Consider the following 12,039-nt stretch of genomic DNA (forward strand, 5'->3'; position numbering starts at 1 on the left):
AGAGAGAGAGAGAGAGAGAGAGAGAGAGAGAGAGAGAGAGAGAGAGAGAATGATAGGAGAAAAAGAATGGAGCGAAAGCGATAGGCAGAGCAAAACTACGATACTCTGTATTATGTAATGGGTAAAAGAGCCGCTTTGTTATTCATGACATGGTTGATGTTTTATTATTTACCTGCAACATTTATTCCCAATTTTAATAACCTCATTCTTTTATGCATTCGGTTCGAATATCAATAGCCATGCACCTCACACTTGTGCAAAACACTTTTTGTAACCTTCTACTTTGTCGCTTATATTGCATCGTTGTCAATTTGGTTTTATTTTTAATTCTTCGTTCAAGCGGACGACAACAGAAAAAAAACATCTAGCTTTATATAAAAAAAACAGCAAATGTATACAGTCAAATATCAGCGCCAGAAAGAAAAAATATAATTTCATATTGTACATTATCTATTTGTTCTTTTCAATTTCAATGCATTTGATTTATGACTTGTTATTGATTTTATCCTTTACTACGATTGAGTATATGTGTTTAGCGAGCGTGCATTTTTTTCTTCCTTTAGTTCGTTGCTGTCTTTTTTACCCTATTGATGCGATACATTGAAACATGAAAACAATCATGCATTCAACTAGGCATTCACAAATATATACATTATACATATCGATAGTGTGTGGATTGCATGAATGGAAATGGTAATAGCATAAGCACCCACTTGCATGATACGGACCATCAAATATTAACTGGTGCATGAGTTTTATACCTAAAAACTCCGACGATAAACAGTGCTTTCTGTGCGTGTGTGTGTGTGTGTGTGTGTGTGTGTGTGTGTGTATTCAAACCCATTTTTTAAAAATCCATTCCTACCGATTGTTGAAACGTATTGACATGAACTAACGTTTTGCCTTTAAAATATGAACGAATTGAAATAAATTGGTAGGCAGGTAGGCAGGCTAGAGTTAATTTCGGTGTCGATTTAAAGAGCACACACTACAAATACAAATCATTACTCATTCAAATACTCCAACAACAAGAATGCTATTTAAAAAAATATTCGAACAAGCTAGATAGTCATTTCGAACGATAGACAAAGAACCAGTTTGAAAAACCCTTGAAAAAAAAAATTCCGGCCAAGTCATGGTCATTAAATTGAACCAACCAAATTGATAAGTTTCAAAATCACAAATAATTAGACGTAATAAAATTGTGATAATAACTATTTGAAAACTTAAAAAAAAAAAAATGAATGGCTCTTGAATGAAACAGCACATTATGTATCTGTGTTCGTCCAAGCAAAGTTTCCAAAATCAAAATGACAAATGCTTGTTTCAAATTCTCGTGTTGTTGATCGTATAGAATCATGGGATAATCGAAAAAAAAACGTAGTTCATTTGTGCTTCGCAGCAGCACACCGCACAAACAGAATGAAAAAATTAGAAGCGCTGTCAAGAATGAACCAGTTAAACATTGAGCGAAGCACACACAGAACGAAAGAGATTTGGTTTGAGTGTAAAATAAACGCCTCAGCTGAAAATGTAGTGTGTGTGTGTGTGTGTGTATACACTTACAAAACACAAAGACCCAACACCTCTATAAACTCTCTCTTTCACACTCGTTCACTTCATACTGAATGGCTGCGGCATTTCGTCGGCATGGATGGTAAACGAGTCTTTGGCCGTACACACAGCAAGAGAGAAAGGGAGTGAGAAATGGAGATTCACACTCGAAGCGATCTGCTGTGTGCATCGTGCACAAAAGCCATTTGAATGTGTGTTCGAAGTCATTACGATGATGACAACCGACTCGACATTATAATCACTGTTGAGTGCTTTTCAGTTGCGATTCGTATGCGACACACGGTTAAAACATTTGAAACCAAACATACAGACTCCCATACACACCGCATCCTCTGAATACAATTAAAATCGTGTTCATCTTTCATTTTCGATAGACTTGTTGGTTTCAACTCTTTTCGGGGCCCGTATATCATCACCATCATCGACGGAGCCAGCTTTAATGTTGCGTGTGTAGTGATTTGTATTCGGTTGTTTTTGGGTATGCATGCGTTTGGTATGTGTCTGTGTCGGTATGAGTGAAGGTGCGTGCAATTGATAAGTCGAAAAATTGTTGTGGCTCGATTGAATGTGTGTCGATTGTCTGTTTAACAGCTCATAAACATAAAAATAAAAAAACCTCATTTTATTTTGTTTTTTCCCGCTCATAAGTCTTTAATGGTGGGAAATAAAACAACTGTGATTACTGTGTATATCGATAATAAATGACAAATAATCGTAGTTCGAATGAGATGTTTGAGTAGAAATGTGGAAATTTAACACGGCGCTAACATCATGTTATGCCGATAAGAGTACAAAATATGGTTTTGTGAATAATTTAAAGAGAGAGAGAGAGAGAGAGAGAGAGAGAGAGAGAGAGAGAGAGATAGAGTGAGCGAAAGACAGACGAACGCTCCAATCAGTAGATATATAATTTGTAGCTTCAACTTGAAATCAAAGGAATGCATGGAACTGTGTATTACGTGAATGTTGTGCAAGCAAATAAAACGCAGGTCATTATCGACAAGCATACAGATAAAAGATTAACTACGTTTTTTTTGGATGGTATAAAAAACTGAATTGAATAGAATTTTTAAATTGTTTATATGACTTGTGTTATGCGACTGGTGTCAACTATGTGTGCAATGCGAATGAAACGTTTTTTATAATAGATTATTCTTAATAATGTAGAAAAACAAAACGGCAGAGCAACAAAAAAATGTACTCAAAACAGCAATAATCGTGAATGTGTTATCGTATGACGTGTGAATCGGATAAGATCGAACATTTTATTTGCTCCACCATAAAGAAATGCTTAAATTGACTGTGTTCTTTTTCTCTCATTTTTATTTTTCGCAGATTTTATACGCTAAATCTCAACTCTCATTGCGGTTATTCCTCATTAATTCATAAACAAAGCGGTGACTGATTAAAAAAATAACTCAATCTCTGGACATTAAATATTGAATAAATAAACGCAGATTAGAACATTTACATAAATTGCAATTCATATAGTGTATAAAAATCATAATACGAATTAGAATCGATTGCATTGCAATATATACATCCGTATTCGTGACACTCTATTTTTACACTGAAAACAATACCCGACACAAGCATTTTGTGCTGACGATTAAAAAGAATAGAACAGCTAAACAGAACTGGAGAATAAAGAAAAGAGAAGCAAAATTTATAGTGAACGAATCAAACGAGAAGAGAAACAAAAAAAAAACAAATTTAATTCAACCAAAAATCGAATGTGAGCCTCTACTTTCAATTTCGATGCCATTTTACAAGTGCGGACACAAACCAAGTGATTTGAATTAGATTGTAAAACGTGATATAAATTTAAAAAAAAACCACACAAAACCTAATTTAGCTAATAAACAAACACCGAACAAAACAAAGAACGGAAAAAAGCGCGCGCTCTCGCGTTCTCTCGCAAATTCTACCACGGGCAAATTGGATGAAATAAATCTTGTTAAGGCATTCAATGCAATTTTATTCGTATCAAAAATCGAATTAACCGAAACAAAACAGAAGCAAGAAAAAAAAATACGAGTAAAAACAATAACGGAAGACGAATAAAGTCTCTTCATTGATGGTATTTTTATCGAAATGGCTGGAATAAAAATTGAGGTGAGACTTTGATTGGTTTATATATCTCTCTTGTGTTCTCTCTATCTATTGTCCCGAAAATAAAAGACCAAGATTGATTTGTTGTCAGACAAACTCAATCTGTTGTTGTTGTTTATTATTTTCTTCTTATGATTGTTGGTTGGTTTTGTTTGGTCAAGCGTACGTTTTTGCGCTTCGGTTCGGTGATCAAACGAACGTCGAAGTTAAACTACTATAATATAAATATAACGAAAAGAATAAATTTTCGAGATTTATATACACAAACAAACACAATCACAACTAATCTATCTAATAACTGTGCATCGCAATGAATATACGACAGCGCGTTTTCTTGATGACCACTGAGTTTTAGCAAATAGAACAAAACAACAACAAAAAACAAAACAAAACTAAGTTATAATTTTTAAGTGCACGTATTTCTGTTATAAATTCAATCGTTTAAAAAAAAACCTAAAACAAAAGCATAACCAAATCACACACAATTGATTTATTCATCAACGTTACATCCAATATCAAACTATGCTAATCTATGATAAGAAGTCGGCCGTTCGCATGCAATGGCGGTTAACGGTAAAACATCGATGATCTCACCTCCTTCTTCGGTATCAAACGGCCCTGAGCCATCACAACTGCCGCCGTATCCACCACCTTTACGTTCAGGTCAAGTTTTGCAACCATTATCAGTGTTCACAGGTATGCAAATTATGCCCAACAGAAGTTGAATAACAGTTCGTTGTGTAATTTTTGAATTGAATATTGCATTCGGTTCAGCAAGTGCAGTGATTTTGTTTTATTTCGTTTTTTTATTCGGTTTTCGGTTTGTGTTTGATTTATCTCAAATGATTTGAATTATGCTTGTGAATAAATTTATAAGTTGAATAATTTTGAGTTGCTTGTAAGTATAGCTATGTTTTATTATTTTCATTTTTTTTTCAGCTCTTAGCCAATTTGGTTTTTCAGTTTGGAATATTCCTTTGCATTGCTGATTTGAATTTCTCTTACTAAAATTATAACGACTGAATTTTGAACAAAAAAAAAATATTTTTTTTTCCTTTCTTTTCAAACTCGTTTCATTCATTGATTAGCCAATTTAAATTCGGACGTTTCGTATGATTATGTTTTTGGACCACCACTCGATTCGCCAGCATTGTCGTCCACGATTAAGCTGACCTCACCTCCTATTAGACTAAGATCTGATGGCAAGTGTTTACGTATTGCAGCTGCCTTAACAACATGTTTCTTTCGTTCATTCTTTATTTCTGTTGTTTTTTCTCTCACACAATCCAATATCCAAAACAACAGCAACAACAACTGATTGATTTTTCGTCTCTTTTCTCTTGATGTGTTTTTTTTTCTTTCTTTTGATTTGGTTTTAATCCTTTTGGCTGATGACACTCAAAACAAACCGACCACCACACAAATTTTAAACCAAAAACACGTACACGAACAGACGCCCATCAACAAGATAGTTTAGATGATGGACGACACTATCGTCGTTCGATTGGATATGTACCGAAACGTCAAAGACCCCTAGCGGACAGCGCATCGAACGCATCCAGTAGAGGTCATGGCGAGTCGCATACCTTCTCATATGATGAGGCCACACTTCGACAATTACTTCTCGAGTATGTTGTCCATTTTGCAATCCATTTCTCATTTTGTGTTCTCTCTCGTTTTTTGTTTATTTGTTTATCTCTCTGCCCAACGCTTATATATATATTCATACTGTATGGAAAAGAGTTTTTAACACAATTTAGTTGTAGCTCGTAGACAATTGACAATTGAAATCATATATAGAAAATAATCGCAATTATTTAGATGGATCTAAACATTTAAACAATATCACAAAAAAAAAGAAAAGGAAAGAGAAAACAATACTGGTGTATTCACAGCATTTGTTATGATATTTATTTTGTATTCCCTTCCATTTGCTAGACAATTTATTAATTTTTGTTTGGTTTTTTTTTACTTTCATTCCACCTTGTATATGTTCAGACACAATGCTTTTATCAGATAGATTGTCTCCCAAGCATGGTAATAGCTGTTTCCGAATTCGCTTTGGTTGTCGTATCCTTTCATTCTATATTGTTCGTGATCTCGAGTAGAAAAGTGTTTTCATTCCCTTTCATTTCATAATTGAGTTGTATCTCTGGTACATTTTTTTCGTTTCGTTTCGTCAAGTCACGGAAAAAAAAACATAACAATAACAAAAAAATTCATACATTTCTCCTACAAAAAGAACAATATCAGCTTATTTTGATTCTGAAACCGTTAAACGAGACAGCAGTCAAGTGACGCTCTTATATTCTTGTTCTTCTTCTTTTTGTTTCAAGTCAATGAAATATATTTCATGGTAATCAATTTGCGACATGCAGTATATTTGTTGAAAATTTAATTTCTGCTCTTTGTCCAACAGCTTTGTTCATTGCGCATCCATGCTCGTACACGCTCACTCATCCTCAATCGCTTTTCATTCTCAAGTATTACTGTAATAGCCCAAGAAACAATTGTTGACGCAAATACATCCATTACCAAGCGTATGTAAACGGTCGAATTAGGGCCCGCATTTGTGTGTAGTTTCAGTCATTTTTAACGTCACAATGGAAGTAGAAAAAAACGGTAAAAACAAATCAATTAGAAAGATATAAAAACGATTATGAATCAATTGATAACAAAATAACAAATCACGTGTGAAACAAGGTCATAAATGGACCCACCTCGAGTATCATCTAACTGTACGCTTCACTTGAACTAGGTCCATTTATGACTTTGGTAAATATTGGTGTGGATATTGAAATTGACCAACTGACTGAGAAAATCTTACAACAACTTACCTACGGGCTCAAGCCGTATTACATCGTGTATTTGCACACACATTTTAATATGTACAAAGCCACAAAAATCAAGCTTTGATAATAACTAATCGTTAATGTTTTATTTTATTCTCTTGATCTACGCTCTACTTTTCATCGACAGCATTTGATTGGCCGACTCGATTGGTCATCTCGACATTTTGGCCAAATCCTTTCTGGTGGTAACACAAATGATTCGTGCACATTCAAGTCGAAAACCATACAACGGCCTAGAATGAACGAATTGAACTCGAAATTGAAATACAATAAAACATGAATGTGATTGTATTGTGTAGATCACATACCTCTGTACAAGATGCACTTCGCCGCACAGATGTCACGATGCCAAGTAGCAGTAAAAGCGTTCTGATCATTCATTGGGCTTGAGTGCCAGTTTTTCTGGAAGGCTATTTTCTTTGACCCCAATAACCCAATTCCTTTATCAGTTGCATCGTAATGTATTCGCTGCCATAATTGTGGTTTGGCCTTACGATTTTTGACACGAATCTTGCAAATACTTGTGTCACCAATTTTCACAAAACCTGGCAAATCGGATTCCGCTTCCGGCTGTTTGGTTACTTTACGGCTGCGATGGCCTGCAACTCGACGTCGTTGACGTAGTTCACGCCGTCGTATGCGTCGATTGTACCGTCTCACTGCCTCTTCGGTATCCAATTGCTCTGGATTGTGGCTTTCGCGCTCACTTCGACGCTTTTCCCGGTGCTTCTCAGCTTTTTCGGCTCTAGTTACATTTGCTGTTGGCTTTTGCAGTGAAGAACCAATTAGCTGGCTAATTAGCCGCATAAGTGTATACTGGCTAACGAATGTGTAGACCAGTGAAAAAACTTCAGTAAGAACTGAACGCAATCATCTGAACTGACGTTTGTGACTGACATTTAAATCACCAGGTCAGAGTTTAAATGAAACCAAAAATCGACATTTTTTTTAATAAGTTTTTGAAAAAAAAAATAGCTCAAATTATAAAAATGACTTTTAAATTGAAAATTAATTGAAATATATTAATTTTTTTAAAATTTGTATGATTTGAATCAGAATACGCAAATCAAAAATTATTATACTTTGAATGTACTCATTTCACACAGATAGCTGGCTAACGATTGGCTTACACCAGTTGTTGGTGTAAGCCAAGGCTAAGACAATGCTGGCTAACGAAAAACCATCACTGGGCTTTTGGCTGGCATTTTGTTTTCGATCACGTTGCTTGCGCCGTCTGCTTCGATCAGTCACAATAACCGGTGGGAGTCTCACATCCTTGTGTGGGCGACAATCTTTGCACACTTTGAATCGGTCACTTTTTGTGCTTCTCGGAAATCGCCGCAAGCAATTGGCACAGGTTTGTGATGTATACGGCTCTGGTGTAAGCACAACATCCGTTTTGCCGTTCTTTTTTAGGCTAACTATGAACTTTCGCTGATCCGGTGATCGTTTTGTTCTTTTCACACCGATTTTCGAATTTGATGGGAACGCCGCATCACCAAGGAACACAACTCCTGTCTCATTGTTTGTTATGTGTTTAGCCATCAAATCCATTTCGCGATTAGACTCGATGTACTTGTGCAACGATAGCTGTGCGTATTTTCTTCTGGCGTATGTAGCCAATGAATCTGTCAGCATTTTGATTTTGTGCTTAATGAATGATTTCCATTGTGATCCTCGCGGCGATACGGATGTGATCGGATAGCTTTTCAAGTCGCGCTGTTCTTTGTGCACGTACTTTCTGGTCATTTTCGTGGCCTGTTTGTCGCGCATTCCTTGTCGCGCACCCCAGTGATATTGAATACTCGATAATTTGATGTTGGTCTGTGAAATGAACAACAACAATGCAAATCTATGTTAATTTTCATATGATATTTCAACTTACTTCAATTCCAGTAGCGAGAGTCCGACGCACGCAGGCCATTTTTGTTTTCTGGCCGGGATCAATTCCTGATTCATACTTGTAACCGCCTTTGCTGACTGGCTTTTCGTACTTTGCTTTGATTTCAGACAGAGTCACGCCGGCTCCTTTGCGTTTGGGTCTGCTAAACAACACCGACACGGCACTACTGTTGGTTTGAATTTTGTGGTAAAACTCTTTCGAACCGGTTCTGAGCTGTCTGATTTTGTCCATATCGAACACAATTCCCCATGCCTCGTCTTTGTTCTCGCCTTGCTTGTATTATGTACGATAATCAGCACGGATATTCCATCCCCGTTCATTTCTCAACTGGCCAATGATATCAATCAAGTCATTATGGTCGAATGGTATGTGCTTCAGTTTTGTATCACAGAGTGGAATAGCGGCGAAATTCTTTACTTTTGGTATCTTCGGTACCGACGGCTCTCGATTGTTCACTGGATCACGATCGTATGCTTTCCACTGTTCACGAAGGTGAGCCGTATCGATCAAAAATTTCTCTACAATTCGTTGCATGCCTATCCTCATCCACAAAGACTCGAACCAGTCCTTTTGAATGTATTCGTACATTGTGAAGTATTTTACGAATGATGGGCCACAAAGCTGAGACACTTCCTTAAACAGTATTTCCATCTTCGACTTTCGACTTTCATCATCATCATAAGTCCAATCTTCATTGTACATCAAATTTTTCATCGTATTTCGAATGTCAATGTCATCGAAAGGCAAGTATGATGCATCATAAATAACGCCAAGTGGGCTTCCTTTGTGATTGAATTCATGGCACTTTACACGTAGAAAGTGGGTCAATCTCACCCAACAGTGCGTCTCCAAATTTGTCTTCACATTGGCCACATACTGGTCCTTGAGAGCATAAACTTGGCGAGTCATTTGATGGCGGCGTGGCCATTCAAAGTTGGGGCTACCTTGGGTCACCATCGCGAGAAATGTGTCTGGCATTTGGGCTGTGAGTGGATCGTTGATGTTGTTCGATGTGACACAGTTGAAACAGTCTGTAATCAAATTTGCTCCGTTTTGATTCACGAAGAAGTCCAAATTGCCATCATCAAATGCTTCGTTAATTGTGTAGAGCATTAACATCGATGCAAGATGCATGACTTTCGTAGCATTCAAACATTTCTCGAAGAACTTATGGATCAGAAATCCTCTTTCTGTTTCTGTTAACTTCGGATTAATTATCGAATTAAATGCCAATTTGATCGCGCCGATTTCGATTGTGCCATTTTCTGTCGACTGTTTTTCTGGATCTTCTTTCCGATTGACACGTTTTTTCTTCACAATTGAGTGCTTTTTCATCTGGACTTTGTTCTCCCTTGGCTTACCAAACGTCTTATTGTGCCGCTTACGCCTCGCCATCGCGATGGATCTAAACGAGAGAAAATAAATTGTAGAACGAATGAAATGTTTGTTGCAAGCGATTAGCGATTGTGAAATTGGCTAACGCTACGGAAATCGAAAACATTGCACTGATTGATCGCTTCAAACGAATACGATAACAATGTGATGATATACATCAGTCCGTCGCCATAAATCATGTCGAAACATGTACACCACACGCAAAAACATGATTTTACGCTAATTTGTTGCAATTTTCTACGTTCACTAAACTCACCTCGGTCACAATAAGTCCACTTCGTATGAATCCAAACGATTTGAATAGATCAGGCTTCGTTTGCTCTCTGTCTCCCTGTCTCAATGCGGATCTCGCCTCAAAATTGCGAAATAATCTTTGGAAAAAAAACCACAATCCATTAATTGTAATTGGTAACAAAAAAAATGGGAAAACTTGTTGTGATCGAATTAATTTATATTGTTTTATTCGCGTCAATCAATGCAATCGGTCTAGAATATTGCGATTTTTCCCGCTTTGAACATGTCATTGAACATGAAAATGTGAACCGGTATGACGGAATAACAATTTCACAACAATTTCCAAAATAATCCACAATTTAATTTGTGCAAAAACTCTATTCTTAGCCGTACATACCTGTAAAAGGGTTTTGGTCTCGCAATTAAAGCAACTATTCTGCAAAAAAAATTGCCTTTTTTCGTTGAATGTTCACTCAAAAAAATGTGCGCCAATTTCTTGTCAATGTTCCTACACCAATGAGCCGCTGTGCTGAGTGACATTTGCAAAACGAATCGTTCGGCGACAATGTTTCATCCTTTGAACACCACATTTGGATGGCGTGACGGTTGCTGCGTCAAAACTGCTGTTTTTCGAATTGGAGACAGAAAGGGAAATCCCCAAAGAGAAGCAAAATGTTTTTGCTTCGACAGTTTTTTATACTGAAAATGATTATTATATCGTGCATATTTCTAGAGCTAATGAATAGTTTGAAGATTTTAAGTGACATTTACAATTGAAAATGTTGCACAACGGTTCTGATTTCTCAATTGATTCAAAGATGAAAACGATCAAATCTGTTGTACATATATAATTCTCAGTCAGTCAGTCAGTTTTCACACACATTATTACCGTCACAAATGGATGTGATTCGAGTGTAGCGTACAGTTGGATGATACCCGAATTTCATCCGATTCGGACGGGATTGTATGTGTAGACTTACTGTAATAGGCTAACTGCCTTCGTTCGGAAAGGAAGCCAAAAATATGTGAAAACAAATTCCGTGCTAGCATGTTTGATCTTGGAGTGAAATATTACATCTTTTCGTTTGGCGTGCATTCCATTTGATTTACAATGACATCTTTTGGTACATTCATAGTTTGACAGTGTTTAGTTGTAGTTTTTCTTTTCGTTCTTTCATCCCACCTGTTCTGTTCTGAGCACATGATCACTTTATCGGTTGTCTGAATGTAAGGAATGGCGTCTCTTCTATGAGTAAAATTGATTACATGAATAAATCGACCAACAAATCAGAATAGAGAAACGAAAAATTTGAGTATAACAAAATGTCACGTAACAGAGAAGAAAAAGAAGCGCTTTTTGAAATTTTGGTTTTGAAAACGGGAATTTATCGATTGAATGTGAATCTGGTTCTTTCTTTGATTTTATTTATTGCATTCGTAAACACAAAACGAAAATTACGTCAAAGAAATGTTGAAAAAGCTTTCCATATCATGGCAATATATAGATGACGAATGATGGTGAGTGAATTTGTATGTTGCAAAATTATTGGCGTGTTTAAATGAGTAACTGGTAGACTTTGCAGCAGAAAATAAATATCAAATCCAACGAAACAGAACACAACAAAAAAAAAACGAAGAAAATAATGATGAAATCAAGAAACAAATAGAGAAAAAAACACAAACAGTATAAGAAAAATCGGTACTTGCTCTGTTCGGTAAGTGTTTCACAGCAATTAGATGCGATAAAAGAATGAGTCGGCACAAGTGCTACTATGCAATTGAACGAAATATCTGATTGAATTACAGTCGAGACGTCAATCTCTAGCTCTCAAGTGTACGGAGAGAAATACTTCTGTTCCACTTCGCCGATCAAAGTGGGCAACGATTGGTAACCAATTTTTCGATAGCCTTAATTTGAAGACCAATACAGTGTATGACGAAGTAAGGATAAAAAATTACCAACAAAAT

At 36.4% G+C, this 12,039-nt stretch overlaps 2 protein-coding genes across 37 annotated transcripts in view; one reads left to right on the forward strand and one right to left on the reverse strand.

The window, feature by feature from the left end:
- The window catches only part of LOC129578925 (glucose transporter type 1-like), a 40,092-nt gene that overhangs the window by 5,731 nt on the left and 22,322 nt on the right, over window positions 1-12,039 (forward strand). For 3 of the 36 annotated variants that reach the window (XM_055468241.1, XM_055468246.1, XM_055468252.1), the window contains exons 1-2: window positions 2,087-2,232; window positions 2,911-3,690. In XM_055468241.1, the coding sequence (XP_055324216.1) occupies window positions 3,670-3,690 (21 nt within the window). In that variant the 5' untranslated portion in view covers window positions 2,087-2,232; window positions 2,911-3,669. Of the gene's footprint in view, window positions 1-1,782; window positions 2,808-2,910; window positions 3,691-4,227; window positions 4,384-4,775; window positions 4,890-5,140; window positions 5,316-12,039 lie in introns of those variants that run through there. The other 33 variants (XM_055468244.1, XM_055468248.1, XM_055468256.1 and 30 more) reach the window with 28 other exon arrangements.
- LOC129578927 (uncharacterized) lies at window positions 7,710-11,029 on the reverse strand. Its single transcript, XM_055468263.1, has 4 exons — window positions 10,469-11,029; window positions 10,094-10,208; window positions 8,425-9,847; window positions 7,710-8,363 (listed from the first exon to the last, which is right to left on the reverse strand). The coding sequence occupies exon 3, from the start codon at window positions 9,835-9,837 to the stop codon at window positions 8,722-8,724; it is 1,116 nt and encodes a 371-aa protein (XP_055324238.1). The 5' UTR covers window positions 9,838-9,847; window positions 10,094-10,208; window positions 10,469-11,029; the 3' UTR covers window positions 7,710-8,363; window positions 8,425-8,721.

Source organism: Sitodiplosis mosellana, unplaced genomic scaffold, assembly GCF_009176505.1.
Source record: "Sitodiplosis mosellana isolate CC-2019 unplaced genomic scaffold, AAFC_SMos_1.0 Smas_scaffold_6226, whole genome shotgun sequence".
NCBI classification, from domain to species: domain Eukaryota; kingdom Metazoa; phylum Arthropoda; class Insecta; order Diptera; family Cecidomyiidae; genus Sitodiplosis; species Sitodiplosis mosellana.